Below are 16,579 nucleotides of genomic sequence, written 5' to 3' on the forward strand. Positions count from 1 at the left end.
TTCCTGGTTGTGTGACTGGACAAATTAGTTAAGCCCAGTCTCCTCATCTATAAAATGAGGTTAACAATAGAACTTTCCTGATATGGTTGCCTTATGGATCAGAGGAGGCAATTTATTTAAACTTGAGAGCATGGGGCGGCTAGTTGGCGCAGTGGATAAAGCACCGGCCCTGGAGTCAGGAGTACCTGGGTTCAAATCTGGTCTCAGACACCTAATAATTACCTAGCTGTGTGGCCTTGGGCAAGCCACTTAACCCCATTGCCTTGCAAAATAAATAAATAAATAAATGAACTTTAGAGCAAAACATAATTTCTAGCTATCATTATATGAGACATACAAAATTTAACTTAAGTACAACCACTAATGTAATAGCTAGCATTTATATAGGACCTACTACTAGGGTCAGGGCCTACAATCATTACTTCCTTTGATACTCATAACAACGCTGAGAGGCAGATGTTGTTAATATCACCATTTCCCAGATGAGGAAGCTGAGGCAAAAAGAGTTGGAGGGACTTACCAATAAGTGTTTGAGGTTGGATTTGAACTGAGGTATTCCCAACACCAAGCCCTGTGCTTTATCCACTACTCCATCCTGCTACCTACTTACTTACTCACCTATATGTTCTAAACTCATTTTCTGAGGTTTATACATAATTAGGTAGCCACTAACCAATTTTAGCCAAAATGGGAATGATTGATCACAGACTATATAAGGCAGGATTAAAGAACAGCAAGATAGCCCAGCCCAGAAACTCAAATCAAGGAGGCACCGATACTTCACAAACAGGGAAATGACATGTCCTTTGGGGACATCAGTTTGGTGTGGCAGCTTACACCTACAGGCCTTCCTACTGAGGAAGCTTAAGCTGTTGAACTGATTTGAGTTCAAGAATTCTCAGCTGCAGCCAGACTATAGCCTAACTACAGTAGGTACCAGCACCAATACAGTGAGTCCCTATGATGGGGGGGGGGGGGGGGGGGGGCAGCTACCAGATTGCCTTAAGGAGGGGTAAACTAGTCCTGGTTGAAAATCTAGCAATTCAAAGTTTGTGTGTTAATGAGGAGAGGGGATGAGGCCCTTGAATGTTGGCTGGGTAAGATGGGGACAAAGTCTTTAAAAAAAAAAAAGGAATATTAATTTGGCAATTCTTCGAGAGGTAGACTGGAGAGAAGAAAGAGCAGAAGTAAAAGGAAACCAATAGCAATAGTCTATAGGAGAGGTGACAAGGGCCCTTGTTTCTGTATGCCCAGCACCTAGCACTATTCTGGTGTGAGGTAGGTACTTAATTAATACTTGTTAGTTGATTGAATGAGATCTAGGAAGGGTTGGAATCAAGAGCTTGAGAGATAGTTTAGTAACTTCATTTGGAGAAATGCTACCTTGTCTTTGAGTCTGGAAATGAGGAGAGTAAGAATGGACTTAAAAGAGCTCCTTAAATGTAGAGGGGTAGTCTCAAGACAGACATTGGATAAAAGTACAATAGATAAAATAGACAAGAGGATGGCTTGAGGATGCGGGCAATGGAAGTATCAAGAAAGGGATGAATGGAATATATGTTGTGGAATTAAAAGCAACAAGAACTGGCACTAATTGGCAATGAAAGCATGGGGGAGAGTCAAGGGTAACTTGGAAGCCAAAGGAGAACCAAAGGTAAATGGAGGGGGGATGGTACTCTTGCCACAGAAACTTTATAAAGAGAAAGTCATCATAATCTTCTGTTCCCACCTTTTCCCCAAATTTGCTCCTCATGAATCTTGTTTCATCTCCTGTCACTTGTTCCTTCCCTCCTCTCCCTATCCATCATAATTTATCTGTCTTCATTTCCTCCCCTCACAGTCTCAACCCCTCCATTCTTGAATCCTCTGCCTCCTTATTCTTTTATACCTGCTCTGTTAATCCAAAGTACCAGTTCATGTCCATCACTTTCACTAAACTATTCATGAATCACAGAAACAAAGACTATCAGAACTGGAAAGGACCCCAGAAGAAATCTAGCCCAACCCATCTTTTCTACATCATTAACAAGTAGTCATATCCTTGCAAATCTCCAGTGTGGAAGAACCTATTATCTCCCAAGGCAACTCATTCTACTCTGGAACAACACTAATTCTTGGAAACCCTATGGTTGTTTTCATCTCTCACTGATTCCTTGTTGTACACTGCAAAAGTTATTCCAAGCTTTCTCCTCAATGTCTCCTATCCTTTACCATTAAACTGTCAGAAACAGTGCTGTTTATCCACTGCTTATATACCACCTGGTCCCCTGAAAACTCACACAATTTAACTTCAGTGCTCCATTCTAGTGGCTTCAATCATGCCTATGCTACAGAGCACGTAAGCTCATAGGGACTTGAAGCAGAGCTTGCTTAATAAATGTTTGAATCCCCTTCCATTTTATTGGCACCCCCCCCATTCCACATCTTACTGCAATCTGATTTGCATGTCCACCATTCTACTAAATCCACTTTCTCTAAAACCTCCAAGAATTCATCAAATCTAATGGCTTTTTCTTGGCATTCATCTCCTTTCTGCCAATGCCCTATGCCAATGCTCCCTGTGATATGAATGTGATCTTGGATTTCTAAGAGCAGGGACTATTTCATTCTGAACTTCATATCCCCATAACCTGGCACAGTACCCAACAAACAGCAGGTAATAAATAAATGCTTGGTAACTGATCCATTGAAGACTATGCCATCTGAACATAAGTTCTGAGTAATTTTGCCATGCTCGAAAAGTTTGGGGTACAATCCTTAACAATAGTTTATGCCTGCTTCGAAAGGAACATCCTAGACAAGTACTGAGAAGTGCCAAAAAAAAAAAAAATTGAAAAAATAGGTGTAATAGACCAAATAAGCAAAACAATGTCCATCCTGGAAGAGACACAATTTTAAGGATTCTGACAAAGTGATGGGCAAAATATCTGAGCAAAGGACATCAAAGATTTCTTATCAAAAAAGACATATCTGAGGTAATATCAATAACTATCCATTCACTTGTTTACTTACCATCTCTGCTTTTGGGAAGTCCATACAAATACCAAGGGAATCAATCCTTAATGAAGTAATGAGAGGGGCAGAACAAAGTGGGCATCTGGGAAATTATATAAGCTTATAATGCCAAGTTTTTCCATATGGATGGAAATCATAGATTATCACAGTCTCTGAGGAATTAAACATTTCATATCCCCTAGAGGATAACAGTGAATCACCTAGTGGAGAAGGGTAGGCTTCAGCACATTGCCAATAAATGGCACAGGAGATGATGACAGGATACTCTCAGAGACATATAAGAAAAAGAAGGTGAGCCATATAGCCAGAATTAAAGTTAATAAATAGTTGACATGCTCCACTGTCACACTGTGTAAAAGAGATCTTATAATTCTGAGTAAGTCATTTAGCCACAAGGGGCCTTGGTTTCCTAAACTGTCAATGTAACCTTTTATTATGTTAGGTTAGTTATCATGGTTGATATGATCATTAAGTAAGCACTAGCTAAATATTATTTATCATTATCATAAATTATTAATATCTTCATTGTCATTTATTATTATTGTCACTTAGTCACAACCTGCCTTGGTTCCCTAAACTCTCAATGTAATCTTTTATTATGCTAGAGTTATCATGGTCGATATTATCATTAAATAAGCACTATCTAAATATTATCTATCATTAAATTATTAATATTTTCATCATCATCATTATTATTATTGTCATTTAGCCACAACCTGCCTTGGTTATCATCATCATCATCATCATCATTATTATTATTATTATTGTCATTTAGCCACAACCTGCCTTGGTTTCCTAAACTGTCAATGTAACCTTTCATTATGTTAGGTTAGTTATCATGGTCGATATGATCATTGAATAAGCACTATCTAAATCTTATGTCTCATTATCATCAATGATTTAATGTCTTCATCACCATTTACTATTATTATTAAGTGCAGGGTGGTCCGGTGTGCAGGGCTTGCTTCAGACATTGACCAGCTATGTAGCCCCTGCGTTATCACTTCACCCTGTTTGCCCCAGTTTTCTCATCTGTCAAATGAAGTGAAGGAAAAGGCATCACTCCCTTCAGTATCTTTGCCAAAAAAAAAAAACAAACCCAAATATAACTGAAAACGACTGAACGAAAAAAAAGCTTTACATAGCTCTTCTCATCATGGAAGCGCTGTATAAATGTTAGCCGTAATTATCATCACATCTAATGACTTGGCGCTACATTCTCATCCCTGCTACGGAACACGTGGCTAAGGCCGCTCCTGCCCTCCTCCCTCTACCCTCCCTCGGAGTCCACCTTCCAGAGGTTCGGAAGAGTCCAACTGAAGGACACGGGGGGGGGTCACGTAGACGCGGCGGCAGGGAAGATTCGGATGGATGCTTCCACTAGTCCAGTGCGGGGGGAAGCCCCGCAGCCCCAAGCCCCGCTGCCCCCCCGCCTTCCTCGCGCAGGCCTAGACCCCGCCTCCTCCCGCCTCCTCCCCGCCCAGAGCGCACCGGCCGCCGCTGCTCCTGCTGCTCCGGGGGCGCTCCAGAGTCCCAGCTGGGGCTCCCAGCTGCCCCCGCCGGGGAGGACTTCAGGTGTCCCGCCGGCTTAAAGAATCGACTCAGCACGGCCTGTCTGGCCGCCGCGGAGGACGGCAAGGCGGCCCCGGCCCTGCCGGCGACCGGCTTCCGCCGCGGCATCGGGGACGAGCGGGTGCAGGGCAGGAAACGCTACGCCAGGCGCGGGAGGGAAGATCGGAGTGACTCCTCGCGCCCCGGCGCGCAGGCGCAGCAGAGCACGTGCTGCCCAAGCTCGCCGGCCGCTGCCCGCGCGACGCGACGTCACGACCCGCCTGCGCACTGGAGGCCGGGGGCGGGCCCCGCCGGGCCCGCGCCCGTCTCCTCCAATCAGCGCCTGGCGCGGACTTGTTGGTTCTTCCCCGGTGCGCGGGGAAGAGGAGCTGCTCGCAGACATGGTCCGTCCCATCAACTGCATAGTGGCCTTGTCCCAGAACATGGGCATCGGGAAGGGCGGGGACCTGCCCTGGCCCCTGCTCAGGTACCCGGGCGGGAGCTGGGCTTGATGCTAATGGAAGCAGGCGATGGCAGCTCCTGGAGGGCGCCGACTCGTGCCAGGCAGTATATGCCCATGTTTGATGGATTGACCTGCGGGGGAGGGGGGGCGGGGTGGAGCCAGACCGGGCCGAGGGGCTGCCCAGAGATGGGGCCTTGTAAAGGGGTCTCGTCCTGTGCCCCTTGGGCTTCCTTTAGTGGGGGGGGTGGCCCTGCAGCCGTACCTGGAGGGGGAAGCGCGCTGCCCCTTACTGAGCTCGGGGCCTGAACCGAGGTCAAGGTCGTGTAAACAGCCAGCCGGGGCCCCTGGAGCGAAGGCCGGCATGCGCTCTGCACCCCGGAGGTTGTCTAATCTGTCTCTCCCGTTATCAGGAACGAATTCAAGTACTTCCAGAAAATGACTACAACCCCTTCAGTAGAAGGTGAGCTGCCATGTTTATTGCTGAGCCAGCTTGCTCAATGAAAGGAACCTTTTTGCCGTAAATTATACAATTTTCTTTTCTTTAAGGATACTTTGATTTGTATATATTTTCCCACCATTGGTACAAATGGCATACATCTTCCCCTTCAAAACTACAAATGAAAGATTTATTGTTCGTAAAAATAGATAGGTCTCATTAAATACAGGAAAATAAGAACAGGAAAATAAAATCTTTCTACCAAGTTATGGTAACACATTATCTCACATTTAAAAAAATGCCAAATAAAGATGCGAGGAAACTTTTTATTTCCTCTATCCCTCCACCAGGATAGAGTTAGCATATTTTCCCAAGGATTTTCTGATATTGAAGTCTTTGTCTATTTTTAAAAGCACTGGGTCATTTTTCAAAAGTAGCTATTTACTCAGATCTTTTGGATTTTGTTAGGATTTCTTTACTCCTAGTTTTTCTTACTAGTGACAAAGGTGAATGAGTTTTAAGTAACTAATCCCTAGAAATTCCCCTACTTATTAACCTCCTTTTGATCTAATTAAAGAATGGAAAGCTATGGTTGAGATCCTTTCAAGTGTACCCTTGAAATTAGCATTTGAAAAGGATGCTTAGAGGCAATTCCTTAAGATCAACTTGTTTTCCCTTCTATAGGTCCTCAAGGTATACTTTTGGACTCTTCCTTTGATTGGAATGCTTCCTGGGGTTCAATCTCTTTTTTATGCAGTTTGCTCCATCCCCAACCTAGTTTGGGGATTGTATTCTTCTTTGGTTAGACAAGCCAGAGGTTGTATGATGGTGATATTTAAGTTAAAGATATCTCATAAGTCTCTATGTGGAGACACTATGTTTCTTTATATATCCATCTCTTCCTTTTCCTTTAGATAATTAGCAACAATAATTATTAAATGAATACCTCTGCTGGCAAGTTGGGCTATGCAGCTTCTTCCCTCCCTTCCTCCTTACTTTCCCTTGCTTGCAAGTATTGTGCCCAAAGGCCTAGTAAGATTTCTTGGGGTTTACAGACCCCCCTCCCCAAGTCTGGCCTTGATTGAGCACAAGTAGGCAGATTTGGTCATTGTTTAGACCTAGATTGCCTCAGAGTTAATAGTAATTGTTTAGCTTCTGTTTAGGTTTTTGAGCTGAACCCTGAGGGTCCTCCCCTCCCTAATGGATTTTTTTTTATTCTCCAACAGAACTGGCTTTAATCTTTAAGAAACCCTAAGGGTCTTGCTCTCCCAATTTGATTTTTTTTTAAACTAAGTAAAAGTGGTCTTTGGAAATCTCTGCTTTCTTCCCTTAATCTCTGAATGAACCTTGCCTTGGTCAAACTGTGACCTGGGAAAGACCTAACCTAAACTCAAAAAGAACAAAGTCTTCTACTGCATCCAGGGCCCCCTGTGGGTAGCCTGATCCAGTTATGTACAGTCTCTCCATCTCAACTCACTTAAATCCAATTCACTTGAATGTCATGGCTTCACCTCCCTGATGTCCTGGTCTTCTTCAAGAATGAAAGAAAAAAAAAATATGTCTATCTCTTTCTTCTCCTTTAGACCACTACATTAATAATTAGATTAATGAATACATGCTCTACTCAAATTGCTACAGAGGTAAACTGACTACTGTCAGTTTACTATTACTGAAGTTTTATTTCTGCCAGAAGCTTTTGTTCTTTTCATCAAAACAACTTTTATCTGACTCCTGATGGATTGAAAGTGCTGTGCCAGATTCTGGGGTCTATAATCTAATAAGGAACTTACTGTGGGACCCAATTAGTCAATAAACATTTATTAAATGTCTCCTTTGTTCCAAATTCTATGCTAATCACAAGGGCCTACACAAAAAGATTAAAAGACTATCCTTGCTTTCAAGTGCTCACTGTGTTTTGGAGGAAATAGCATGCAAGTAAGTCATCACATACTGGACAAATTGAAGATGATGATGATGTTTGTCCTTCTCTAGGAAGAAAAAAAACATCAGGGAGGTGATGCCATGACAAGCAAGTGAATTGGATTTGAGTGAGTGGATCTGTGTCAAGTTACCAGCCTCACTTACTCCTTCTGGATCCTGTAGACAGAAAGGCATCAGGATGACCGGAGATGACCCTGGAAGAAGGCAGTCAGCCTCCATTTGGCTAGTGCTTACATCAAGAAGTTAGGCTGGAACAATTAGCCTGAATCACAGGCTATTAAATTAGGTCATTATCCTGCAAAGAATATAGGAACAGCCCTAAGTGACTTGGCTCAAGATCATACAGCTATTGTCAAATGTCTGAAGCCAGATTTGACCTCAGGTCCTACAGACTCCAGTGCTGCTACTGCACCATCTAGCTGCCCTATAAATTGAAAAATTACTGAATTGAAAATAATTGACAGAAACAAACTGAGAATTCCAGAGGATTGAGAAAGATTTCCTACAAAATGTAGGATTTTAACTGAAATTTGAAGGAAGCTGGGTAGTGGAGATGAGGGAAAAGATCATTCCAGTCATATGGTGGGAAATGATGATGAAAATGTCCAGAGTTGAGAGGAAATGATTTATAGTTTATCTTTGTAGCATGAGGAGAAAATAAAATTTAGAAGGTGAGATCTCTTTAGTAAAAGGTTATGTTTCATGAAAGAAGTCTCATGGCCTGGCCCTTGAAGCATGATTCTGTACATTGTCCTACAAACAAACACTTAGTTAATTCCTGATTTAGGGAGAATGGGGAAAGCAAGGAGTTCCATTTGGCTAGTGCTTATATAGAGGGGTTAGGTTGAAACAGTTAGCCTGAATGATAGGCTATTAATTAGGTCATTATCCTGTAAAGAATATGGGGACAGGATCAGTAAAACTTTTCAAAGGAATGATCAGATTGAAGGAATGAATGAAAGATTAGTATCTATAGTCCTATAATTACTGTGACACTGCCCAGTTTTCTAAGCTCCTTGGGGACCTATATCCCTCTACTATACTTTAGCAGTGTTTTCCTATTCAATAATCAATAATAGACAATAAGATAATAAATATTTTTTGAATGAAGGGACCTTCCCCCATGATGCCATCTCCCATGCCACTACTCTTACATGACTTAAGTGCCAGAGCCAGATTTCAAATGAAGTTCCCTCCTAACTCCAAGGAGAGGAAGCTGTTTCTGTTGTAAGAGGTTCCAATCTCAGAAGAAAAAAAATCTTTGAAGTTACTTTTGACAACCTCCCTCTCAGTCAGCAAGTATTTGGGTGCTTATAAAGAAAGACAAAAAATGGTCCCCTTCCCTTCTAGAGCTCACAATTTAATAGAGGAGACAGCATTGGAACTGTGTACCTTCAAAATATATACAGTATAAATGAGAAGTCTTCCTCAATGGGGACTGAAAAAGGCTTCTGCAGAATGAAGAATTCTAGCTGAAGAAAGTAAATGAAAAGAGAGAATTCTTAGCAAAGGAGATAGCCAGGAAAATGTGAGTCTGGAAATAGAATGTCTCCTACAAGGCTATTATCATCAGATTATGAAATGGAGCTAAAGGAGGATGAGATAGTTTGATAAGAAGCCTAGAAGGATGGGAGTGGACCAGGTTGTAAAGGGAAAATCAGTAGGTCTTGACAACAAATTGGATACAGGGAGTAAGGAGTGAGAGGGATAGTGGTACCCTCTACAATAATAGGGAGGTGGAAAATGAACTCTGTTTTAATACATTGAGCTCAATTAACAGTAAACCAACATCTTGTACCATATTCCACAATATAAAATTGAGACACAACCTGATGATCCCATAAAAGAATTAGAGGGGAAATGTATCATCTTCTGTTCATAGCTTTGGGTGAGAAATGAATTTTTAACTGAAAGGATAAAGGTAATTACCAAAGATCAAATAGATAATTTTGATGATATGAAATTGAAAAAACTTGCATAGATAATAATCAAGTAAAGTAGGGGGGGGAATCTTTACATCAGGTTTGATATTCAAGCTATGTAGACATTTCTATTCTCCAAACAATAGACTAGCTATGATTATAAACAAATAGTCATCAGAGCTGCAAATGATTTTTCCCATTTAATAGTATCTTATATTTTTCCAATTACATTCAAAATTTTCAACATTAACTTTTATAAGATCTTGAGTTTCAAATTTTCTCTTTTCATTCCTCCCTTCACCTCTTCCCAAGGCAGCATCTGATATAGATGATACATGTACAATAATATTTATATATTAAACTTGTGAAAGAAGAATCAAAACAAAGGAGGGGGGGACACGAGAAAGAAAAAGCAAGAATTAAGTCTGTCATAGTTGATCATCTTACCATGCTACTGTTACAGTGTACAATTTTCTTCTGGTTCTGCTCTCTACTCAGTATCAATTCATGAAAACCTTTCTAGGTTTTTCTGAAATCCTTCTGCTCATTGTTTCTTATAGTACAATAATATTCCATTACATTCATAGGCTAAAACTTGTTCAGCCATCCCCCAACTAATGAACATTCCCTCAATTTCCAATTCTTTGCCACCACAAAAAAAACTGCTGTAAATATTTTTGTGTATGCCACACAGCTGGCTAATTATTAAGTGTCTGAGGCTGGATTTGAACTCAGGTACTCCTGACTCCAGGACCCATGCTCTATCCACTGCACCACCTAGCTGCCCCTTCTTTTCCCTTTTTAATGACCTCTTTGGGATACAGACCTCATAGTGTTGTTGCTGGATTAAAGGGTTTGTGGTTTTATTGCCCTTTGGGCAGAGTTCCAAATTGCTCTCAAACTCTGGGTCAATTTCAGAACTCCACTAACTTTGCATTACTGTCCCAGTTTCCTCATGTTATCTTCACTATTTATCATTTCCCTTTCCTGTCATATTAGCCTATCTGATGGGTATCTCAAAATTGATTTAATTTGCATTTCTCTAATTAATAATGGTTTAAAGCTTTTTTTCATATGGTCACATATAGCTTTAATTTCTTAATCTGAAATCTGCCTCTAGATATCTTTTGACCATTTATCATTTAGGGAATGACTTGTATTCTTATGAATTTGATTCAGTTCTCAATGTATTTTAGAAATTAGGCCTTTATCAGAAATACTAGTTGTAAAAATTGTTTCGACTTACTGCATTTCTTTTAATATTGTGTCCAGTATATGAATATAATGGAATATTACTGGACTGTAAAAGACAATGAGTATAAATACAGGGTAATGATAAGTGTAGTAAGCAGAGCCAGAAAAAAGTATATATACAATAATGACAATAATATAAGTGTTTCTGTTTTATATCTGTCATAAAATAAGAAAAATCAGTGTTGCAAAATTACAAAAAAACCTATCCCCCAAGAAATATATAAGAAAACACCTTCTCCCACTTCTCTGCAAGGTTGGAAGCACAGGTAATGGAATTTTCATTGGCATGGAGTATTGAATTTAATGTCTTTTTAATATATTGATGATTTTTTTCCTTGCTGTTTTTTTCAATTTTTATTTTATAAGATGAGCCTTTGTAAAGTAAAAGAGGAGAGATAGGGGGAATTTAGGTATTGGGAACAACAATCTGAATTTTTTTTTTTAGATTACACACACACACACACATAAGAGTTACATTTCGACTTGGTATTTTTTTTAAACCAATTAAAACATTATTTATTAAAAACTTAAAAACTGTTACAATACTGCCAATGAAATAGCAATGGTTTGAACTGATGCTGAGCAAGATAAGCAGAACCAGAAGAACATTGTACACCCTAACAGCCATGTGGGGGTGATGATCAACCTTAATAGATTAGCTCATTCCATCAGTGCAATAATCAGGGACAATTTTAGGGTATCTGTAATGGAGAATACCATCTGTCCAGAGAAAGAACTGTGGAGTTTAAACAAAGATCAAAGACTATTACCTTCAATATTTTTTTTTAAAAAGTTGTCTTTTTTTACTCAAGGATGTGATTTTTCTCTCAATACATTCAATTTTGTTCAATGCTTAGCATGGAAGCAATGTAGATTATCAGACTACCTTCTGGGGGGCGGGGAGAATTGTAAAATTCAAAACCTTACCCAAAAAAGATAGGTGAAATTACTATTGTATATAATTGGAAAACAAATAAAATATTTATATTAAAAAAATAGTGGGGCAGCTAGGTGGCGTAGTAGATAAAGCACCGGCCCTGGAGTCAGGAGTACCTGGGTTCAAATCCAGTCTCAGACACTTAATAATTTGCCTTGAAAAAAAAACCTAAAAAAAAGAAATAGCAATGCTTATCATACAACTCTTATCCCAAACTTAAGAGAATTTTAAAAATCAATACATTTATTAAATACTTGCCATATGCCACTAGTATTAAAAATACAGAAAATTAAGCACTCAAAATAAACTTCTACTCTACTAGGGGATTCAGCAAGTATATATGAAAATATAAGTAGCATAAATATAATGTATCTAGATATACAAAGTGGTTTGGCAGGGAGGGCAATTTTAACTTTTTTTAAAGTATCCTTCATTAACAAAAATTATGTGAGAATAGAGGATCCACTAGATGTCGCTATAATAACTATATTTATCCAAATGGATTCTTAAATTTTCCATTTGATTTACAGGTAAACAGAATCTGTTGATAATGGGAAAGAAGACCTGGTTCTCTATTCCTGAGAAGAATCGACCTTTAAAAGACAGGATTAATGTAGTTCTCAGCAGAGAACTGAAGTAAGTACTATTGGTTAATTCCTGATGGTCACTTTGTAATCAGATGTAATAATATATAGTTAATGAAAAAGAGTTATTAAACTTAATACATGTCTGAACCAAAAGATTAAGAGGTAGCATGGAGAAATGTATAAGAGACTAGACTTGGAATCAGGAAGACTAAGTTTCCCATCCTAATTCAGAAACTTATTAACTATAAGAATCACTGAACTCTCTATACTTTGGTGCCTGTCTCTCAGAATGAAGTTGCCTCTTAAGTTCTCTCCCACCTCCAAATCTATGATCTTATGACTTAAAAAAAAATAAGTTTACTAAATCAAGTGTTGCCTGGAAGAAAAAAAAAATCATTTCAGCACCCATCTTAAAATACCTTTTGCACAAGAAAAACTATGATAAACTGTGTGTCTGTGGGCAAGTTGCTTAACCTTTATTTGCCTCAGTTTCCTCATCTAAGAAAGAAGGATAATAATAACACCCACTTCCAAAGATTGTTGGATAATATTTATAAAGTACTTAGCATAGTTGCTGAAACATATTAAGTCCTCCCTAAATAATAGCTTCAATTATTGTTGATGTTGTTAAAAAGCAACGGTTGGGGTGGCTAGTTGGGCAGTGGATAGAGCACCGGCCCTGGATTCAGGAGTACCTGAGTTCAAATTCAACCTCAGACACTCAATAATTACCTAGCTGTGTGTGGCCTTGGGCAAGCCACTTAACCCTATTGCCTTGCAAAAACTTAAAAATAAAAAAAAGGCAATAGTTGTTCTTGCCCTCAGGGAGCTTACTTTCCTGGAAAGATCCAAAATGTACCCAGAGAAATAAAGAGGAAATGTAAACAAAGTCATTTCATTTTAAGAGTGAACTCTGACAACCATAGGGAATTAGACAGTATACTTGAAATAATTCATAAAGACAGAAGACATTCCATGCATGGAGAACAGTCTATCCAGTGATCCAGAGGTCAGAGATGGAATGTTATATCTGGGCAGTAGAAACGAAGCCTACTTAGGTGGAAAGCAGAAAAGTGTTAGGAAGAATTGTGAAAAATGGATGAGGGGCTGGTTTTTGAATGACTTGAAATGCTAAACAGAAAACATTTTATACTAGAGGCAATTGAGAGTCACTAAATCTTGGACTACACTTGAGGAATTTTATTTGGTCAGTGGTGTGAAGGATGGATCAGAGAAAAGAAACAGGAAGCAGGGGGATCAATGAGAGACTATTGCAAAATGCTAGATGAATTGGTATGAGCCTAACCAGGAGTGAGAGTTGAATGATTGTTGAAAGGAAATAGAAAAATGGGAGAGAGATCTTAAAGGAGTAGAAAAGGGCAGACTGGCAGCTGATTCAGTGTGTGACGTGAATATGAGACTCTAGCTTAGGGTGACACTGAGGTCATGATCTTGGATGATTCGAAAGATGGTAATGGGGAATTGACAATAATGGGGAATTTTGGAAGAGGAGTAAATTAGGGAGAAAGAATAAAACTTTTTTTTTTTTAGTTTTTGCAAAGCAATGGGGTTAAGTGGCTTATTAAGTGTCTGAGGCCGGATTTGAGCTCAGGTACTCCTGACTTCAGGGCTGGTGCACTATCTACTGCGCCACCTAGCCGCCCCATTATTTTAGACTTGTTGAAAATGAGTTGCTAAAGGGAAAACCCATTGTAGATGTCAGTGGATAAGGAGAGATGGCCTGGAGCTCAGAAAGAGGTGAGAAGTGTTGGTGATATAGATTGGGAGTCATCTGTATGGAAATCATAATCATTATGAAGAAAGAAGGAATGAATGGAAAAGCATTTATTAAACTACTGACACTAATTTCCAACTGATTATTTATTGTCCTGAATATAGTTGTTCAGTTCTTTCGATTGTTTTTGACTCTATTTGACTCTGGGTTTGGGGTTTTTTGGGGGGGTGGGGTTGGCAAAGATAATAAATTGGTTTGCTATTTCTTTCTCCATCTCCTGATAGATGAGGAACTGAGGCATACAGGGTTAAATGATTTGCCCAGGATCTCACAGCTATTCAAGTGCCTGACACTAGATTTAAACTTTAGAAAGAGACTTCTGTGAACCCGAGGCCCTTGTCAGTACCTGAGTACTTCATTCCAGCTGAGAATACTGTCTTCAAGGGCTTGTTGGTTATTGATTCTAAGATATATGCCTCAGGGGTATACTTCAGTCAGGCTAGACTATTATATTAGATGATCAGATCTTCCTTAACGTCCTTCCAAGTTATCTTAGGCAGAAGCTGGTTTATCCATTTTAATTATTTCTACCTCTCAAAGTTCACGTTGAGGCATTATTTTAAATTTTTTCTGTGGAAATTTGGAAGAACAAGGTAATTTTCCTGCCTTGTTCCATCTTCACAGAAGCCTCAATAGACTGATTCTTTAAAAAATAGATTTTTATTAATATCTTTTGTTTTTCATTCCCTAGAGTTCCCACTGTATTCTCAAAGAACTTTTTATCAGACTTTAAATTTAAGAAAAAAAGAAAAAAGAGAGAAAACATTCAGCAAAACTGATGATTGTATCAAAAAAAAATCTGACATTTGTAATGTTCCACAAGGGTGGTTCCCCCTTCTTTGGAGAACTATTTGTTCCTATACTTGCATCACTTAATCTTTAGGGGAGGGGTGGCTAGGTGACACAGTGGATAAAGCACCAGCCCTGGAGTCAGGAGTTACCTGGGTTCAAATCGGGTCTCAGACACTTAATAATTACCTAGCTGTGTGGTCTTGGGCAAGCCACTTAATCCCATTTGCCTTGCATAAAACCTAAAAAAAAAAAATCTTTAGAGGAATGGCTTTCAGTATTATATATTTTTGTGTATCTTAGGTATCAAACTCTTCTCAAAGATATTTGATGCAAAGACTTTTTTCCTAGTCAACAACTTCATTTCCTATCTTCTTTGCATTAATATGTTGGGGATGGGAGGAGAATGGCTTTTCAATTTCTTATAATTTCATATCCTTGGTCACCAATCAACTAAAGTGGACTCTTGAGGAAGAACTCCAAAGATCAGTTGACTAGCTTCCCCTAAGATGAGGGAGTGGATTTGAGAAGACTCAGGTTTGGAAGTCCCAAATTTAGGTGCATTACGGGAAAGTCTGTTTCACATGGGGAAAAGTAGATCACCAATGGTAGCAGATGATTTAGTTGAATGACCAGATAATACGTAAAACTATTGCAGGGAGAGCATCAAGTTACACAGTACAAATAGAAAACAGGGTGTGAATACTGATGGGAATGAAGGAGTTCTCAGAGAGGGAGGGAAAAACAGTGTCACCCCCCCAAAAAAAACTGGTAAAGAAAGAATATCCAGAAAAAGCAGTTAGCAGTTTCATACTTACATTGGAAACTCAAGAAGGATGAGGACTGACAGGGACCTTTAGATTTAATTATCTAGGGGTTGTTTGTAACCTTAGAGTATTTTTTGGAAAGCAGGGTCAGAATTTATAAGGATCTGAGAAGTGATGGAAGAGATGCAAGCCTGGAGGACAGCCCTTCCTCACCTTCACTTCACAGACCCTTGTTTTCTTCAAACCTAAGCTTAAATGCTACCTTGCAGATGATTGATTCAGTTGTTCTGAACTACAGAATTGTTCCATGCTCCACACACTGTAATTGTGCATTGCTTCTTAATTTTCAGGGTTATCATACACATTTTATCATTTGCTGTAAACACAAGTCTGTGTCTAGGGAGGACAAGTAGATAGTCTTGTTCTTTTGTTTCCTTCAAAAGTTGTATTCCTCTCTGTATCTCACTTCTTTGTCTATCCGAGTCACAAGTCTATATATAAATGGTAAGGTTTTAATGAATGAATCCTGAATGAATGTCCCCTTCAGAACTGAGGAAGATATAGCCAGAGCATCTTTATTTAATTAAGCCAATGGGCAATATAAGTTTGCTAGACTAGGGAGGGAGAAGAGGGGGGAATGACAGGAAAAATGGGACAGTGATGAGGATAAAATTCCAGGCATTAACAAATTTTGTATAGAGTTGACTACTAATTCAATGACATGGAGTCATTCCTTCATTGGGGTAAGGTAAATTGGTTACCTAGTGACATTTTCGCCCATTATCTAGCACAACCCCTAGACACAACAATGGCTATTGTTTGTAGAACTGAAAACAGAAGTTCAAGGTCATACATGTTAGAGCTAGATTGAAACCCAGACCTTCCTTCTTGGCACTTTTCAATTGAATTGGAAGTTGTACTGAGGCACCTACAAAGTGCCTTTTGTACAAGAAAAGCTAATAAGCTGCATGACCATGAGCAAGTCACTTAGCCTTTTTAAGTCCTCTCTAAATATTAGTTACTACTAACTCAACAAAAAGTATATATATTTTTTAAAATATACATGAAATTTTCTCCATTTTTTTCAGATTGAATAACATTATAAAGAAATTCTAATTTTCC

General features: G+C 39.3%; 2 protein-coding genes across 4 annotated transcripts in view; one reads left to right on the forward strand and one right to left on the reverse strand.

Moving 5' to 3' along the window:
* Window positions 1-4,772, reverse strand: part of MSH3 (mutS homolog 3) — a 182,242-nt gene extending 177,470 nt beyond the window's left edge. The window contains exon 1 of one of the 3 annotated variants that reach the window (XM_074201747.1): window positions 4,507-4,772. In XM_074201747.1, the coding sequence (XP_074057848.1) occupies window positions 4,507-4,695 (189 nt within the window). In that variant the 5' untranslated portion in view covers window positions 4,696-4,772. The remainder of the gene's footprint in view (window positions 1-4,506) is intronic. The other 2 variants (XM_074201745.1, XM_074201744.1) reach the window with 2 other exon arrangements.
* A 132-nt stretch (window positions 4,773-4,904) lies between these two features.
* DHFR (dihydrofolate reductase) overlaps window positions 4,905-16,579 on the forward strand; it is a 32,577-nt gene continuing 20,902 nt past the window's right edge. Inside the window, exons 1-3 of the mRNA XM_074201748.1 lie at window positions 4,905-5,053; window positions 5,440-5,489; window positions 12,050-12,155. Coding sequence (XP_074057849.1) covers window positions 4,968-5,053; window positions 5,440-5,489; window positions 12,050-12,155 — 242 coding nt within the window. The 5' untranslated portion in view covers window positions 4,905-4,967. The remainder of the gene's footprint in view (window positions 5,054-5,439; window positions 5,490-12,049; window positions 12,156-16,579) is intronic.

Source organism: Macrotis lagotis, chromosome X (assembly GCF_037893015.1).
Source record: "Macrotis lagotis isolate mMagLag1 chromosome X, bilby.v1.9.chrom.fasta, whole genome shotgun sequence".
Taxonomy (NCBI): domain Eukaryota; kingdom Metazoa; phylum Chordata; class Mammalia; order Peramelemorphia; family Peramelidae; genus Macrotis; species Macrotis lagotis.